This window comes from Protopterus annectens, chromosome 3.part0 (assembly GCF_019279795.1).
Source record: "Protopterus annectens isolate FY-2018-M chromosome 3.part0, PAN1.0, whole genome shotgun sequence".
NCBI classification, from domain to species: Eukaryota; Metazoa; Chordata; order Ceratodontiformes; family Protopteridae; genus Protopterus; species Protopterus annectens.
The window spans coordinates 174,535,278-174,555,462 of NC_056731.1; the positions used below are offsets into that span (position 1 = coordinate 174,535,278).

General features: G+C 36.7%; 1 protein-coding gene across 2 annotated transcripts in view; it reads left to right on the plus strand.

Annotated features, from left to right (window-relative positions):
• Positions 1–20,185, plus strand: part of CLEC3B (C-type lectin domain family 3 member B) — a 61,671-nt gene that overhangs the window by 27,965 nt on the left and 13,521 nt on the right. The window contains exons 1-2 of one of the 2 annotated variants that reach the window (XM_044066102.1): positions 958–1,218; positions 13,454–13,555. In XM_044066102.1, the coding sequence (XP_043922037.1) occupies positions 1,119–1,218; positions 13,454–13,555 (202 nt within the window). In that variant the 5' untranslated portion in view covers positions 958–1,118. Of the gene's footprint in view, positions 1–957; positions 1,219–13,453; positions 13,556–20,185 lie in introns of those variants that run through there. The other variant, XM_044066103.1, reaches the window with a different exon arrangement.

Genomic DNA, 20,185 nt, shown 5'->3' on the forward strand with positions numbered 1-20,185 from the left:
AGCTGTAATCCCATGTTAAGAAGCTGATGTGATTAAGGGCCTTTGTCATTATGACTGCTTAATAAACAATCACTTGGTGTTTGCAATAACTGCAAAGCAGACACTTTTGGGGTACTGCATACGTTTTAAATATATTGGTGAAGACAGCTACAGTGTGTTGCTGATTCTGCTGCTGTGATAGTTGCAATGTGTTGCTGATTCTGCCACTGTCGTTCTTGTATTCCTTACACCTGTTTCTCCATTATCTGTTATGGCATTACACTCTTTCTTCTTCTTCTTTTGGCTTTTTCCCATTTTGGGGTCGCCACAGCAGATCACCTGTATGCTCATGATTGGCATTGGAGTTTTATGGTGTTGAGTTGCCAGCCCGGTGCCCAACCTTTCACAGAAGGCACACACACGCATACACTCACACCTAGGGCCAATTTAGAGTGTCCAATCCACCTACTGCATGTCTTTGGGATGTGGGAGGAATCCGGAGCACCCGGAGGAAACCCACGCGACCACAGGGAGGACATGCAGACTCCGCACAGAAGGAACCCCAGTTATGGCATTACACTATGAGAACCTAACAACTAAAAGGGACTGAGAATGTAGCAGCGAAGTATTTCCCGGGCCCATTGCCGAGTGTCTTACCAAATTATCCCTTATTTACTGCCTCAGTTAGTAACAGTGTATCAGCTACTGAGTGGAGCCCCTGAGGATGTTAGGCAAATGTTAGCCTTATGTTGGATATGTTATTGCAACTACTTTGTGTTAAAAGAAAATAATCTGTTCTCCCAGTTTGGTTGTGTGTACAAAGGAAAATTACAAAGTGCAGTATCATTTTGTGACAGCGATTTTTCTGAAGTTTTCCAGATGCTTGAAGGAAATCATGGAAGTGAAAAGTATGTTAGTTATTTGAACTTTTGCCCACAAATTACTATCTGGATGTTTGCATGACTTCCATAATCCTATGTGGCCAAGATAAGAAGCTGTTTCTGACTGTGAAATCATTTTGCAGTTTGGATGGATTTGGCAGACAGATATTTTTCCATTGGTATAGTGTATAGCTTCTTGAATTAAATAAGTTTCCTTGAAGCAAACCTTCTCTCAGCCTTTTCTGTTTGACGATCACAATGAATCAGAACAAAACATACCTGGTGCTCTTTCTTCTGTGCTTTGCACATATTAGTATTCAGCAAGTCCCCAAAAAGAAGCCACCCACTCCCAAAAAAGGTAAGACTTTTTAACTATTTAATATGAAGGCACTCCATACTGTTATAAATGATTACTGAATGCTCTGCAACCCAGAACAGTTACATAAGATGCTTTTTGTTTAATAGTCATTATCTTTCAGTCTGTCACTTGCTCCTTACTTGTAATTTAATTTGAAAAATTGCCATTATTCTTGTTTAAATAAAAAAATAGGATTCAGTGTTGTGTGCTATATCAGAGTGCAAGCTGCAAGGTTTATGGCATACTGACTGAAAGTTGTAACATGATTCTGAGAGACCATTAAACTGTGTGTTTTATAAGTTTCTGAGGCAGTGAAACTGCAAGTTGCTGTTACGGTAGCTCTAGGCTTTAAGTGTTTATAAATACACTTGCACAGAAAGTTTGTTTAGAACAAAATGCTCCTTTTAGCCACCTTTAGTACTTATGTAGTTTGTTTGGAAGAAGTATAGAAAGTTCTGTTGAGAGTTAAGTTCCAGTTCTTGCCTTGCTGGTGGTGACTCAATGGTTTTATAACAGGAAATCACATTTGTTTTTTTGCTGCTTGGAGATGCATCAAATACAACTGTCAACTAGTATGCTTAGAACTAAGAGCTGTAATTCAGTTTGAGACATGCCTTTATACAGTTTCAGTTTCCTGTAAAATACCCAGGTTTAATGTGTAGCAGTAAAATAAATGTATTTAAAAATGTACAGTATTTTTTAAGATCTAATAGAAGTAATTACTTATTCTATCTCTCTTCGATGTTGGATAAGTGACACATCAGTGCCATTTACCGTCAAGCTTTTTAATTATATTTTCTTATTATCATGTTACAGTTACATCATTGTTAAGACATGGTTGTCTTATGCCCTTTAAGGCAAATGCTTGGTAGACTGCTTCTGTGTATCTTTTGGAGGTATGTATGTGAGTGCCAATGTATTTCTCTATACACACACACACACACACACACACACACACACACACACACACACACACACATACATATATATATATATATATATATATATATATATGTGTGTGTGTGTGTGGATCTACTTTTAAATCACGAATCCCACAACACCAAACCGCATAATGCCGAAATGAAAATAATGAATACTTACAATTCCGAAGGGCAGATTTTTCTCAGGGCAAGTAAACACATGCCCAAAATGTAATGTAATCACACTGGACTATGTAAAAAACACCTAGGTGGGGGGCTATGTCCCCACACTGCCCAGTATGGGGGCTGTGCCTTCACACCCTCCCTAACTATATAGACCAAATCTGGAATTGCACTACAGTGGGCAAAAGGGCATACTTCCCCATGTTGAAGATACTAGAAGGAACTACATGTTTTTCCTACACAAAAAACCCCCCCAGAAAATTACTGAGAAGATTTTAGAGGCTTGTAAACAGAAACTGTGTCCCTGCTGTATAGCACTATGCTAAGATATTTTACCTTTTTTATATTTTGACAATAATTATTTGGGAAGAACTTGCATTTTCTGTTTGTATTTAATAAATAAGCAATAAAGCTAGACAAAGTTGGCATTATGTGTTAATAACAGCCCGCAGGGCTGTTGTAAGGCACAATGTGACAACACATGAGTAAAGGTGTACACACACACACACACACACACACACACACACGCACGCACGCACGCACGCACACACACAAAATGCTGTGCAGTTGCTTGTTTTAGTGCTGTTTTTTACTAACTGTGTCTCTAAAAGCTGCAGTTAGAAAGAAGAAAAGAAATAGCTGGTCATTGTAATTGCTGTTACTGCTGCTGCAGTTACTTGTGTTTGTGCTGCTATTTTTATTTTATTTTTTATTTTATTTTCCCCATTCACAAACCATGGCTTTAAGAGATGGAGTTATTGAGGAGAAAGAAAATGACAACACTAGTAAAGGACTTCAGGCTCGACGCACAGATTTCATGCTAGATTAAGTGATTTTCCTTTTACTCATCTTTCTCTCTCTCTGTCTCTCTCTCTCTCTCTCTCTCTCTCTCTGTCTCTCTGTCTCTGTCTCTGTCTCTCTCTCTCTCTGTCTCTCTCTCTCTCTGTAGATTTATGCTTCCCTTTAGAATGTTGAATGTCCATTGGGGATTGGTGCTTCTCCAAATCCATTTTCTAAAGGCACATTATGTTATAAGACTGGTGGTCTCTGCTGCATTTTTTTATATTCTACACTGATAGGTGAAGTGGGAATATTTTTTGCACCTGTTTTAATGTAAACGTTTTGCACTAATAAGTTTCACTATCTGAAAATATACTACTCACTGGTGTAAAATTTTCCTCCAACTTGAGAGACTTGAATCCTGTGGAATGTGCTGTGAGATTTTGTTTGGAGAGTACCTGTGTTTGTCCTTTTGTCAAACTGCTACATACTATTTCTGCTGCTGAGGGAATAGTGGCAATTTCCAAATCCATGGCAATGCCAAAGACATTTCCAGCAATGTAATAACTAGCCAGGAGGAATACATTGAGACTTATAGGTAACTATTGAGTGATATGCCCACTGGGAGGGATGGATCTGTAGTGACTGGGCAAGAAGCCAAAGAATCTTCTCAGTCCAGTTAACTAAAAAATCTTAAAAGTCTTCCAGGACATGGAAAGGACTGCATAACAAGTCTATAAAAAAGTAATAAAGACATTGTGAGCCAGTGATACAGTGGAGATACAAGCTCACAATTTCCATAGTTCAGCAATTTTTCCTAGCAAAACAGTAAGACTTCAGTTATGTGATTTAAAATATGTACTGAAATTGCAGTTTGAGCCTGAGGGCCAACATAACTGAAGCAAAATTATAGCAATGTTAGCCATTTCTAAATTTAAAAAGGGCTTGGCTTTTGCCTGCTTCTTATGAAATTGGGTATTTCAAATTGACCCTAAGGATGTTCAAAAATATCTTGCTTTAGATCAGAACTATGCAGTGAAACAATGTTTAAAACTGAACAGTCCAGACTTATAGCAAAACATGTCAAATTCAGGCAATAAACAAAAAGTAACAACTAAAACATACAATGTACTGTTTTAAATGTGGAAAAACTGGTCATTTAGCTAGAATATGCAACAGTAATGGTAATATTTTTATATTTTTGAAAACTGTAACTAGTGAAAAGCATGTTAAAAATGCATGCTAGTGATGGTATTGACTTTATGGAATGTAATAAAACAATTTGTTAGAATAGCTAGAATCATCCTTTTGTGACTGTGTTAATGCAAAGATAATTAAGTGCAATGTTTTAATTAATGGCAGGGAACTGCAGGGACTGCTAGTTTTATGTTGTATGGTCATGCTTATGAAGGCACAGTATGCTTGTAAAAAGAAGACTCCTAAAAAAAAAAAAAAAAGTAAACGATAGTCAAACTGAAATACAGACTGAGTTTAAACAGGATGTTGCTCCTGTTGCTTTAGTTTCCAGTTCAACACATGATATGATAATAAAAAATATTTTCCCTAATTTCAAGATTTGTGAAAACAATGTGAAGACAGGCCACCGTATTAGTGTGGGAAAAGAATCAGCAAGTGAATAAGCTTCCAGATATACCTCGGGTTAACCTGAAAAAGGGCGGGAAGAACCACCAGTCACATTCATAAGAGCAAGTCTAATAAAAATCATGGAATAGTGTTAGAATTAAAGTCCTAAAGGTAGAATAATGTGGCTTAGGATATATGCTGAGAGGAATAAGCTATATCACTTAAACAGATATGTTAATATACAGCTGTGGCACAGCAGCCTGCAAGGGCAAACCAGCAGAAGGTGTTGCAAAGTGTGAAGGAGAAGTGTCATTGCACTCTGAAAGTTTTGTAGAGCAGGAAGTAGATATGACTAGCAGAACTGAAAGGAAGGTAAATCATTCACTAAAAATGTGCAATGTTGGGGAATGAAGTTAGAAAGTATAGAAATACACAACCTGAGCAAAATTCTAAGTTTTTTTGCCAGGCTAAAACAGAAAGTCCCAGTAATTAATATTAAGCAGTGGGTAATTGCTGAGAAATCTTAACAGTAAGAAAGACTTCACTAGCATTGTTGAAGAGGATAAAAGGAGTTCCTAGTTAGAGTTTTAAACCAATTTATGTCAGTGTAAGACAGAAAACTCAAACAAGGGAAGACTCTAGGCAACAGGTAGCTCTAATTAAGGGAAAAAGTAAAGCTGAAGATAAATCATTTGCAAATAGACAGCAAACTAGAGAAGAAAAATAAATTAGCTCTCTCCGAGACAGAGGGAGACAAACATAAAGAAGAAGAAAAGGAAAGGAAAGCGTAGAGTGTAACAAGACACAAGATAACCTGAAAAAAGCCATAATGAGACTTCTGTCGAGCCAAGATACAGGAACCTTAAACAGAAGAATAAGGGTTGTATGCATCAGATTCATAAAGGAAAGGAAGTAGAAAAACATGAATAAAGTAGAAATAGCAAAATGCAGTAAGTTATCGTTCTTAGGGGAAGAGCTAGACATTGAGACCCCAGGGTCTGTGCTAGTAGAAGAGGAAGCAGTGCCTTCTGACTCAGGATAGATTGATCCTGAGAACAATTGTGAGCTGCCTGATTTCCAGGAAAGTCAGATAAACTTTCTAGACATGTGAAAAGCATTTGACACAGTATCCCATCAACAGCTCTTGCAAAGGCTTGCATCTATAAATCTATCCAAACAAACTTTCTCCTGGTTCCATAGCTACCTCTCTGATCGTCAACAGGCTGTCAGATAGCAAAATAATCTTTTATCCCTATTACGAGTAGCTGCAGTTGTCCCACAGGGTTCAGTACTAGGGCCACTCCTTTTCACTATCTTCACAAACAGCCTTCATACTGCTACTAACCTTGCTACAATTATACAATATGCCGATGACTCCACTGTAATCTGTGCTGCCACAATTTCTAGAAAATAGACAAAAATCCTTCTCAGCCATTGAATCCTATCTACACAACTACCAGCTCCTACTAAACCCTAACAAAACCAAATTAATAATTTTAACAACAACCATCATAAATCTAAAAACATCAATCTGCACTTCAAAATATCATCATCCAACAACACTGTAATCACATCAGCCTCTGAAACTAAACTACTAGGTGTTACCATAGATAACGGTTTAAAATTCAACAAGCATGTATCACAAGTTGCCAAAAAAAGCCCACACAAAACTAGGATCTTTCTACAGAATTAAAGCCTATCTCGCCATTAATTCCAAACTATAGCCAGGACCCACCTATTACTACTATAATGTGCACCTCTGCCATTTTCACTAACCTCCAAAAAACAGACTTAATTAATTAAGCTAGAATAATGCTACCACAAAATTGCCAAATTTGTCATAGGCCTACCTCAGACAACTCATCACTGCATTGCTCTCAGACAACTAAAATGGCTTGAACTGCCCAATCTTTTCTACTTGAACCAAGTCAATCAAGCTCACTCTATCATTCATCAACCAAACAAATGCCCATCTCTCCAAACCCTAATAAACACTGAAACAAAAAACAGACCCCTGAGGTCCTCTAACAAACTACTGTTAAAAGTGTCAAAAAACAACAACAACTTTGGGGAAGCACTATAATCACATATCTAAGGCATGGAATAACATCCCACAGACTATTCTGAATACCATCAACAGTACAACCTTTAAAAATATGCTTAGGGATCATCTACATGGCAACTGGTTTCACTCCTGCTCAATACCAGACTGAATACTTTTTTTCCTCACTTCATCCCTCTCTTCTTCCCTGCTCCAGCAAAACATCTTTATTTTTTCTCCTTACTGCTCCAGTCTCCCCGTAACTAAATACTATAATGCCAATATGTTACAATGATGTACTTACATACAAATACTGAAACAATGTATACCAGATGAGTGACAGGGTAGTACCTACTGATTATTTTTTTTCTGTACAAATATATCGACTGCATGTAAATAAGTGATAGCGAGTTTGTGATTAGAGAATCTATGCAGAGTATGGCTGTGCTGACTATAATATCTATCCTTCGATGTATACTAGAGCTAAAATGATGTAATTGCTATACTAATCAAGTAACTTTGTACACTTTGTATACTTTCTTGAAAAGCTACTTGTAAATAATCAAATTTAAAAGTATTTCTGTATGTGGAGCTTTTATCACTGGCGGCTTAGTAGAGTGGTATACTTCAGCACAAGCCCATTCTCCCGATGTCTTCCACCAGCCATTCACAGCAATAAGATGCATGTGTTTTCAGCCTCATAATAGATCATATAACATTATCATTTAGGCATGTCAGCATTGGGTTTTGTTGGTAATCACATTGCTGGGAATGAGAACCACTGTATATCCCAAAATGTGTCCTTCCTGATGCACACTGTATGGATTTGGATGGGACCAGTCGTATGTCTTGAATACATCATGAGATTCCTTAGAGTGGAATGCTGTGGAATGCTGTGGAATGTCATTATACTTCATAAGTGTACTCACCTTGAATACATCATGAGATTCTTTAGAGTGGAATGCTGTGGAATGCTACGGAATGTCATTATACTTCATAAGTGTACTCACCTTGAATACATCATGAGATTTCTTAGAGTGGAATGCTGTGGAATGCTACGGAATGTCATTAAACTTCATAAGTGTACTCACATTGAATACATCATGAGATTCCTTAGAGTGGAATGCTGTGGAATACTACGGAATGTCATTATACTTCATAATTGTACTCACCATGTGCGCAGTGAAGGCAGCAGTATTGCAGACAGTGCTGGGCTTTCCACACTGTTTTCTTCCCTTGGATACAAAAATGTACATTATGGAAGGTATTGGGACTCCTGAACATCACAGCACAGCTGCTACACAGTGCTCCAATCTTTCAAAATTTGGCACATTCAGAGTTGCTTTGGAGTACTGTCCAGGAGAATATGCAAAGCCAGCGGTCAAGTGCACCATACCTTTTCTGACTAGGAGGCAGAACACAGACATGCAATGCAAAGGTCAATGGATGGGAATGATTTTCAAGTATCAATTTACCAGAGAAACCTTTACCTTTCCTTGCTGTATTTTAACCAGTGTGACATTTTAGGGCCCTTTGACTCACCCTAGCCACACTTCTGTTAGCTGGGAGTACCTGTTCTCAGAATGTCTTATGATGTCATCTAAGTAAGTAAAATTATATTTACAATAGGGCCTTAAAAATCAGCCTATTAATCTCTGAAAAGTTGGAACAATACCATGTTTATTTATTTAATTTATTTGACATTTGTCCGACTGGGCTAGTAGCCCATTTTCAGTGGAGGCCCGGGGAGAAAAGCTCCAAGTATATAATATTACAATTGAACACATCAGGTTAACATATATTTCAGTGTAGTTATACACACTAGGTATTATATAAAGTAAACAAAATTTCCATTAATACAATTATTTAAAATGCTTTTAAACAACATCAGGGAAGAAAATAGTTTTTGAGAGGGTCAGATGACCATAGCAGAAGATATACGTTGTTTGTAAGTATTGAGAGTGGTCAAGAAATGGATGGATGATAGGGTAACATTGACTGACTTGTTGGCATAAAGGCAGAAAAAATGAATGGTAGTGTGATTAGTTGTGAGAGCTTGAGGAATATTGTGAAATTAATAAAGAGAGTTGTAAAATGAACAGAAAGCATTGGGGTCTTGAGAGAGGAGTTGTAGAGCATTAGGAAACAAAGAGGGAAGGCAGAGAATGGAGTTTGGTCAGCCTGGGGAAGAGCAGGAACATATCTAGTTGTTTGTGAGAAGTTTTTTGAAAGTGGAGGAGTTGGTTGGGAGAACTATTTGCTGGGGAATAGAGTTCCAGATTGTAGATATTTGTTTGGAGAACAGAGCATCCCTGTGACTATTGTTTGATCTAGTGACCTCAAGTAATAATTTGCTGGCTGAACGGAGAAGTCTAGTGTTTGTTTAGGGTTGTACTAATTTTTTTTAGGACAGGGCAGTTATCTGGTTGGTGTATGAAGGTATGAGCAGTTGTTAGCTGATTGAAGGTTAACAAATTTGGACATTTGACCTAGTTTAGTTGTTGGAGAGCTAGACAATGGTGGGATCTATTGTCTGGTTAGAGGCAAACCGGGATATTTTATTCTGGCAGATCTCTAGTTAATTAAGGTCAGTTTTTCTTAGATTTGTAAAAGTTGGGGAGGTGTATAAGGGTGGATAGAGGATGTATTCTGGCAGTGGCCTGTCTGGAAGTATTGGTGAGGAATGGCTTGGATCTGCACAGAGTCTCTAGTCTGATGTGTGTTGTTTTAATTGTCTGGGCTATGTGTTTGTCATATTTAAGAGTGTTGTTGATAGCTATGCCTAGCAGCTTGGTGTGTTCCACAGGTTCAATTTTGGTGTTGTTGGTGGAGTGGATAATGAAGGGGATGGGAAGCTGAGCTTCTGTTTTGTTACAGAATAGCATCAATTTGCTCTTGTTTGAGTTAAGTATGAGTTGACTGAGAGACAGATATTGTTCTATGTCTGTAAATGCTTTTTGAGTTATTTGTAAGAGTGAAAGAATAGAGTAGGCTGCACAGATGAGAGAAGAATCATCAGCATATTATACAATGGATATTGATTGGATTGCTGAACTGAGGTTGTTAGTAAAAATGGTAAAGAGTAATGGTCCAAGAACTGAACCTTGTGGAACACCTACTGATACTGGTAGTAGAGATGAGATTTATTTTTGCCACTTGACTGCTTGTTGTCATTCAGACAAGTAGCTGTGAAACCATAGGATGGTTGTTTGGGAAAGGTTTAGACAGGCAGGTTTCTTGAGAAGTTGTTGATGTGAAACTGTGTCAAAAGCTTTTGACATGTCAAGGAAGTTAGATGCTACAAATTGTCCTTTGTTTCTAAGCTGATTAACTGTGTCTGTGAAACTAATGAGAGGGATTGTGGTGCTGTGTTTTGGTTTGAACCCATGCTGAGAGTGGGAGAGAAAGCTACTGTCTAGTAGATAGGGAATTAGTTGTGAATGTATGCATTTCTTGAGGATTTTAGCCAGGGATGGAAGTACTGAGATTGGCCTGAGTTAGTTGTGTGGAAATGCCAAGTGTGTGAAGGGAGATAATGTATGAGATTTTTCAAAGTTTGGGGATATAATGTTCTGAGATGGAACAGTTAATTAATAGGGAGATTGGGTATGCAATGGTGTCAGCTGCTAGTTTAAGAAACTCATTTGGGAGTTCATCAGGTGAGAGAGATGCTGGTTTTAGTTTTTTAAGGAGTTTGCTTAAGTAGCTGGTTTGTATAGGTTTGATGGAGAAAGACTTGTGATGGGAAGTAGAGCTAGATAGAACTATTAGAGGGGTGTTGCTGTCATTATTTAGCAATGATAATATTGAACTTATGAAGTGTAAGTTGAATTGGGTGGTGATGGACTTTGCATTGTTAGGGTTGATGGGGTAGGTGTATTACCTTATTTGGGGTTAATAAATTGTGTTATGACACTCCAGAATTTCTGGGGGTTATTTTGATGTTTTTGCTGGATTGTGAAATAGTAATTTTTTTTTTATCAATTCTTATTTGTTTCTGTTTTTTTTTTTTTTTTGACTGAGTTTCTTAACTGTTGATAATTAAGTAGGAATGTTTGTGTTTTGTTGGTTTTGTAGTGTGACCATGCTCGGTCTCTTTGTTTCATGAGCAGTTTGGTTCCTTTTGTTATCCATGGGGTTGGTTTTGATTTTGTATTAGTTTTTTTAAGGGGAGTCAAGTTGTTGAGAATATCCAGAATTTATTGTTAAAGTACTGGACTGCTTCATCTAATTGGAGATGTTTGAGGGGGGATCAGTCACATTTTAGAAAGGTATTAAAAATATCAGTATCAATTTTTTTTGTTATGGACAAGTTTGCATATGATATTTTTCGAGGTGGATACTTTGCTTCTGAGAAAATAGGTGGTCATATGGTCACTGAGAGTATCAGGGAGGCAGCCAGTATGGTGACATAGGAAAGGTCTGTTTGTTAGAGTCCAATCTAGGATAGATTTCCTGTTGCTGAATTTATCCACTCTAGCAGGGAAACAGATTATTTGAGAGAATCCAAAGAGATTAATATATTTGGTTAGGTTTTTGGTGGAACAGGTCAACCTGCTGAGGTTGAAATCTCCTAAGATTATTGTTTCTTGGTTGAAAGTTGATGATGTCCAGTTAATAAGGTTTTATACTGCAAGAGTATTGTTACCAGGGGGAATATATACTGCTATTATGATAATGTTTTTATTGTTGTTTAGCTGTAGGCATGAGATTAGAATTTATGAATTTGTTAGCTCAGGAGGGTATTATTTGTAATCTTTCAAGAGTAAGTGTATCTGTATATAATAGCAGTACAGCCACCATGTTTCTTAGGTCTGTCAAGTCTGTGTCTATTGTAACCCTGGGTTAGGATTTTGCTATTGTTTGTGTGTGGTTTTAACCAGGTTTCAGTTAATACTGCTATGTTTGGGGAGTAGTGGGTTAGGGCGGAGTGGAATTCGTTGATTTTGTTCAGAGTACTTCTTAGGTTGATATTTATTATTTTCAGGCCAGAGCTATTTAAAGTGTATATGAGTAGGTTTTTGGAGTTGTAGCTATTTTCTGGATTGGGGGGTGTAGCTGGGGTTGAGGGCCTAGATTTGGGTGTATGTCACCTACTAGGTTAAATAGAGATAAGTAGCAAGGAAATATATGAGATAGTTTAGATAGTAATTTGAAATATTTGCAAAGGAAGCATGGGCTTGTTGGCGTGGAGTTATATTTTAGGGAAAATAGTTTGGTGGTGGTGTTCCTGTGAAGGTATCATGATATTTCAGTTCTTGTGGGTGAGGAGTTTGCTGGTTTGTTGGTGGTTATTGTTGGAGAGTAGATACGAGTTATATGGAGATCATGGTAGGAGGTAATTAGATAGGTTGTTTTCAGGAGGAAAAGTATTAAAGTATGTAGATGTGCTATGTTAGCAATGGTAGGGGTGCTAGAGTTTGAATTTCAGTGGTCTAGATGTGAATATGGTATTGTCTGGGTCGAAGTGGGTAAGGTGAAATGTGATATGAGAGTGGAGTGGGTAGGTCTGCTTTTGGGTTAGACAGTAGTTTGTTTGATGTTGAGTTGTTTAAAGTTTTGTGAATGTTCAGTGAGATGCGCACTGTATTGGTTGGTTATAATAAAACGGAGGAGAATGAGTTGTGTAATGGTTAAAATATTGGATTAGGAGTTGAATAGATTGTATGGAGTTAATATTGAAATTGAGATGGGTGTGTAGTAGAGGAGGTGTGATTGATTAGCTCAGAATGCTGTGGAGGGGAGTGGGATAATGGGGTAGGGTAGGGGAGTGACCCCGAAGCATAGTGAGGGCAAATGGAGTGGGCAGAACAAGAGAAGACAGAGATGACTCCAGTCAGTGAAAAAAGAAAAATAATCAGGTGAGTGATATATTTTCTGTCAGGTTTAGCAGTGTGGAAATATATACGTGCCAGAGAGAGTGATGGTGTGCCATACTAACTATAATTAAATTAACAATTCACTGTAAGAAGAGAAATTTTAGTGACTGGAAAGGAGAGAGGAAAGTGAGGGAAAGAGTGCAGTTAGAGAAGGGTTTTAGAGCAGAAGTATGTCCTGTTTTCTCATTAAACAGTGACAGTGATTGCCTTGCATACAAGGAACTTTACATGACAGTATGATACCAGAGTCCACATGAAATGTAAAACTTGGTACTTCCATCAAGTCCTAATGACAAGATATGGAGGAAATAAAAAGTCTTACAGGTGTTACTAGCAAAATGGGTTTCTGAACAAGCATGTATGTATACTTAAATCTCTTCTACCCTCTCATGTTTCTCTCCTCCCTGCCCCCCTGTAAAATTGCTTGCCTCAGGGCTAGATGTTCTGTTTGATGTTTCTGTTATATGATTGCCTCCTCTGTAGGCTTCTGATAAACAGGTATTATAAAACACATACATTGCTCAGTTATTACAAGAGTTCCTTTAGTCAGATGAATCCATCTGTTGGCATCTGCAGGACTTCACCTCCATAACCATTAATGTTTCATGCTATATTCACACTCACTAATGGATAACTAGATTTATATGGAAGGGTGAGACATATATAGTGAGAGTCAAAAGTGTAAACAAATGTGTCTTCGTATGTTGACAGTAATGTCATCATCTTTTTTTTTCACTTTCTTAAATTACAAAGCCATACCGTGCATTACAAGTGCAGCACCCTGTATACAATTCATGATATGCTGATAATCATGTTCTTTTTTCCTTTGTCCTTTTTTGTTGGCGTAGCTGAAGCAGTAACTCTTAAAATGATTAATGATCTGAAGGAGGAGATTGGCAAGGTCTGGCAAGAGCTGAGTTTACTTCAGGAAAAGCAAGCATTGCAGACAGGTAAGTAGCTTTTGCATTTACTCTCATTCTGCCAGAATAAACCCATATCAGAAACTTTGCTTTATGGTTAATATTGCATTAATTCATGCTGCATTTAAATTCCAAACTGAATATGCTGGTATATATAAATTAAGTAGTTAATGACATTCTTAGCAAGAAGACTCTAAAACAAGTATGCAAGCATTAATTAGAATAACCACTTACTAGATATGTCATGTGTTTAATAAGAAACAGGGTTATGTATAATACCTGTGGTCTCCTGGCTGTTCCCCTGGCTGTTATGTACTGTAAGCCTTTTGTATTCAAGTCTTATTGCAGTTATGAAAAGGGATTGCCAATATAATAGAAAAAATGCTCAAATGTTTTAGCAATCTAAGTACAAATAAATCTGAAATAATTATGTCAGAAATTTAGTCCTGCTTATTGAATATGTTATTATACCATAGTAAATGCCTTCTCTTTAAAATAAGTGAGCTGTGTTTATACATATTGTTAAAATGCTAGCAAAAGCTAATTTTAAATTGCTGTAATTTCCTACTTATAAAAATGATGACCACTAAGTTCAGTGTCAGCATTTCTTGCAGTCACTGCTTTCACTTATCTGTACTTCTTTTTAGCCATACACATGTACAGATGTGTACAGATTCTATGCATGCATAACAGTTATATATTGTGCAGTATCTGTTAAAGAAACTAAATCATTGCTGTCTAAAGTAAAATCCTCAGGCACTACATTTTCCAAACTTCACCCTACCTTTCTTCATTTGTCAGCCAAACATATTGCAAAAACTCTGACACACATATTCAATTTATCTCTCACAACAGGAATTCTTCCTTCTGACTTTAAGCATTCTGCTATCATCCTTCTTCCAAAGGTAAAAATCTCTCTCCCAACTCAGTCAATTAAAAGCCATATCAGACTTGTGCCCCATATCAAAAATATTTGAAAAAAATACCGTACAAACAACTCTTTGAGCATATTAACAGCTATGATCTTCTCTGCAATCAACAACATGAAGTCAAGAATTATTTTAGATTCATAGGTAAGTGCTAAGCTAGCTTCCTGTATTGGGTCATTTTAAGCCTAGCTAATTTCCCTTTCAGAGGTGAGATTCAAACCCTGTACCTTGTGCCTGTGAGGTAAACATCTTAACCATTATACCAACCCCAATAGTGGTTATAGGTAAGTACTAGGCTATCTTCCCTTGTGGGACATTTTAAGCCTAACCAAGGTTACTTTCAAAGGTGAGAATCAAACCCTGTACTTTTTATCTGTAAGATAAATATGTTAGTCATTATACCAACCCCCAACCCTTATATTAATCCACTCATTTGGTCTGGGAATAGACCTCAAACCTTCAGCACCAAAGGTGAGTTTGCTACCTGCTGAGCCACTGAGACTGTTTAGCAGTCTGCCAGCCCTGCTGTCTGCTGCAGATCATACATACAACAGCATCAATGAAGAACTTACCATGGCAGGAATACTTATAGACCTAACTAGAGTTAGCCACTGACTTGTCCTACTTAAGCTCAAAAGACTAAACTTTCATGACAGTGCAATAATTTGGTCTGAAAAAACATCTTAAAGATAGAACAGTCCAGATATACTACAACAATAACATTTACTAAATGTTTCCACTATTAATACAGGTGTTTCCCTAAGGTTCAGTCCTTGGACCATTCCTTCTCTTGCTATTTATCAGTGACCTAACAATGGGCCTCCGTACCTTAGTATTAATATATATGCAGATGATATATTTCTTCTTGAAACAAATAAAACACATCAATCACTCCAGACACACATGCAATTCAAATTATTTCAACTCCATACATGGCTACAGCAGAATAAACTACTACTTAATACATCAAAAACTAATGTCATGCTTTTTTCTAGTATGAGGACGCTCCCATCTCTACCACAACTAATAATGAAAGACACAAAAGGTAATACTATTCCCAATGTTCAAGAGCAGAAATAGGCTTGACACTGGACCCAATTCTTAATCTCAGCAATCACACCGACAAGATTACTAGTAAAGTTCTTTCACAATTAAAACTGTTTTAGAATTTCTGACTTATTATCCCCAACTACCCAGAAATTCATTGCCAACAATATTCTCCTTCCTAAACTTGAATATGCTGTACCACTGTGCAGCATGCACTCCTCCTATAACTGCCAGAAACTACAGACTGCACAGCTGCCCTAGCTGACCAAAGAAAACACCACTGTGATGTACTTTATAAGATACACTGGCTAACAATTCCAGATACAGACACTCTTCTTCTGGGAGCTCTAATCTTTAAAGTTCTTAAAACAGGATACTGCCCATCTTTCAAAAGGAAATTATCTCTGAGAGACCAAAACTACTCCCTTAGGAACAGCCAGTAAAACACTATTTCTTTTTCAAGACCACGATTCAAACTAGCCATAGGCGGGAAAGCCATCTCAAGAGCAGGACCCACACTTTGAAACCATCTGTAAAATTATATTAAGGGCATTAATACAGTAAAAGCCTATAAAAAAACATTAAAATCCTACTTATGTAGTCAATGAATCTAAATGCTCATGCTTTTGTGATGTTGGTTAATAAACAGAACCTCATTAAATCAGTGTATAGAACTCAATTTAGTAATCTTACGCAAATATTGTGTATATTATCTTCTTTTTGCAATGCTTTAGCATGTTAAGATGTGTACTGTCCTGCAGTCAATAAAGGTGTATATATAACAAAACTCATTAATTTTATGTACATTGTATATATATTACCTTCCTTTTACAATGTTTTAGCATGGTAATATTCTGCATTCTCCAAACTTTCAACAAATTGAAATAAATAAAAAATAAATATAACTCGTATCACAGAACCCATGTAAGGTAAAATATGGAACAACAGTTGCAGGACATGCAATGGTGTCTGGGAAATGAAAATAAGACTGTGAGTTTGGACCCTCCTACTCATTCTATGATGTTAATGACATATTTACGCCCTTTTCCTGCTGTGTGACTTTATGTATATAACTTGATCTGCTGATGTTCTGCCTACTGAATTATTAAATTACATAGACGTGCTCTAAATTAAATCTTGCTAAGAATAATTTGTTGACAATAAAATAATTAGCTAAGATTTGACTCATCTTCCATAACTGATGAAAAAATATTTATTCTCCTCTTTCTTTGTTGCATTATTATGCCTGCTTGTGCAGAGCGTTTGTTGATACTGTAGAAGAGGAGGGAAAGCATTGGTTTTATAAAGCAGAGGACTGAGAAGTGAAATCTTATTAGGGCTCAGGTAGAGATTTCAGAACCCCTAATACGGATCAACAAAGACATTTCACAGTATGCAAGTTGGAAAAAAGGCAAGGGCAATATTTACTGTGGTGATGGAAAAGGTGATAAAGCTAACAAAAATTGAATATAACAAGTACCACTGCTATGTTGTAAGTAAAGATTAGTCTGAATTAGTAGCTTTAGTGGAAAAGCAATGTCTTGGTACTGTGGCAGTTACAGAAACATACTACACAGAAAGCAATGACTAGGATATCACAGTATACATATACATATGCATATAGGTACGTCGAGGTGGATAAACAGGAAGAGGTAATAACCTTAGATTAAATCAAGGGTTCAAAGCAATAGAAAAGAAACTTAAAACAGACACAAAGAGATACTCTGAGCCACATTAGAAACTGAAATTAGAGCACCATGAATTCAGGGGCTATATACAGGAGACTGTGTCAGTGTGTTGATGGCAGTTTAGTCAACTGCTGTTTCAGCAAAAATGTTTTGCGAAAGCACTTTCAGCAATAGTGGAGAACCCCCTTTTTCCTCTATTATTCTCTGACCTCAGAGTAGGTATATTTAAGTTCAGGGGCATGAGGCTGTCTCCCCAGTATGGGGATTTACTCTGAGTTTTGCCAACATAATTCCATATACAGTCATCTTTCTCATTGAGAGGACCAGGAAAGTAACACAATAGATAACATCCTTAGGATGTCCAAGGAATTAGTCCTTCCCACTCATGAGTGACAGCTAAGAAGCAGGGGCATTACATCCATATTATAGCTAAAGGAAGGTTTATGTCTCACCCAGTCTCATCCCATGCAGGCAACAAAGCAATAGGCCAAATCAATAGGATGGGACAGACTCTGACAAGTACTCCTCTCACTCTCTCTCTCTCTCTCTCTCTCTCTCTCTGTTGTAGTTAAGGCTTTGATCTTCCAGTACTGGAAGAACATGCAGGGTTATTTACAACTATATCCACTGGTTTCTACTGGGGATGTTAACAAGGGTTCATCAAAGATTGAAACAATACTAATTTCACAAACTTTAATCATACTTTGACTTAGGAATTGGGTCCATTCCTGTCATGGTATTAGAAACCCAAAAGATTTGGAGAAATTAAAAAAAGAGATGCTAATACTCCTTAGAAAAGAAATACCTTGACTTATCCCCTATAGGAAACAAACAGGCTATTATCCAGTCATTCAACAACTCAAAGTCAGGCTGCTATCATCAAGGGCATACCCCAGGCCTACACAACATTACAATCATCTGAAAAAGGGAAAATATGTTTAATGGGGACTTAAACATGACAGCAGATTAGCAGCTCAGATACAGCCACATCTTCGAGGCATATCATTCCAGATGGTCTACAGGGTGAACACCTGAATTAGTTAACAATGGGCCTGGGAGGGGAGAGAGTGAGAAACATCTTAGGCTTGCTGAGAGAGAATGTCTGGTCTCACACTGGGCAACCTGTAATCAATTTAAACAAGTGGCTATGAAAAACTATAGGCCAACATCAGCATAAGCATAGTGTCTTGGCAATCTAAAGTAAAGATTATGTACTTCATGAGCACATTTTGGACAAAATGGGTCAGTATTTAATAGGAACATTAAGAATAGTCATGACATAAGTGTCCAAGAAAAATGAGGAAGAAATGAAATGTGTGTCAAAACAGTCATTAAAGAAATAGAAAACTTCTGTGTTAAACAATCGCTCAAGTCAAAAAGTAGTTAAGAAGTAAGTAATTTTCAAATGAGAAACTATCATTGGTTAAAGAGAAACACCTAATATTCAGACAGTATGTGGAAAGACAAAATAAGACCAAGAGAAGTACCAAGCAAAAGAAAGGAGGGAGATTCATTAGAACTGCAAATATCCAAAAAGAGGAAAGGATAATAATAATAATAATAATAATAATAATAATAATAATAATAATAAACAATATAATAATATGTGTAGACCCATTAGCTATAAAATAAATAAATAAATAAATAAATAAATAAATAAATAAATAAGGCCACTGAAGCTTAACAAAGTGAAGGGGGGAGTCGCCAAAGATGGACAATGAAAAAGCAAAGCAGTTATTGAAAGACCCATTCTGGTGTTCACAAAGGGAGAGAAAACAAAGTTGTTAAAACCTTTCTGTAGAAGTGCACAGGACAAGGGATTGCCAGTATTATTTTTACAAAAGGAAAAACCTCCAAAATTACTCAAAAACTAAGGAGAGAGAATGCAAGCATCTTAATGGAATCCACAACATTTTTAGAAATGGGAGCAGTGCTTGGTATTCCCCTTCTTTACAATCATTATTGTATGTTTCACTGTCCTACCTTTTCTGCTCATACATCAGGGACAATGGCTTTTAGTTCCATCTTTATTTTACTCGGTTGCAGAATTAATTAAATACACATAATAATAATTTTAAGAAAAATCATATGCCCATTAAACAGCCATTTAAAAAAAAGAAAATTAGTAGTGATATTACAATTAAAACAGCATTTTATAAAACATAAAAACGCAAACAAAAACATATATATATTATGTCTGTTTTATGGGTGTGAGATGTAATTTAATGCATATACTTATGAACACATTTAATCCAGGGAACTCAGTGACATTCAATTTTAATTGCCAACTCAATTCCATATGTCCTAACATGGTATCATAACCAGTTGAACTTCATCCTGACTGACACTGTAAAAATTTATATGTTTTACCTACTTCATTGAGTTTGAATAAGACATTATTTTTTATCCTTTGTTTTGCTAAACTATATTCATCAAGTCTTTAAAAAATGTTACATTATTTTTCCTACCCCAAGTAAGACAGTTAAACAACAACGTTTTGCATTTCCAATGCCTATTTACTGCAAAAGCTTGATTCAGACTTCCATTTGACATTGTGTCAGTACCAGAGGTGTTTCGGTACAGTACTGTACAGATAACTGAGGAGCTAAAAATAGTTACTAATGTTATCTAGTATGGGTTATAACTAAAGAGGAATAAGATAAAAAGATTCAGTTAATGAATAGACTGAGACAGATAATCTAAAATGGAACAAGAATAAGTGTAAAAGTGCAAGTATCAAAAATGAGATACTATGTTAATGCTCTGGAAATGGGGAACCTGATGATGGGACAGTCATAGCCATGGCAAAAACACCCCTGCCAGATTATAAAGATGCAGTAATGAGATATTCAAGTATGATGCAATATTTTTCAAACTATTACAAATCTGTCAGAAATAAATGTGTCACTAAGGAAACTAGAGTTTCAGATTTCTTCAGCATTTAGCCAAAAACATGTCCATAATGTAGTATTTTGATGTGACTAAACCAGCCACAT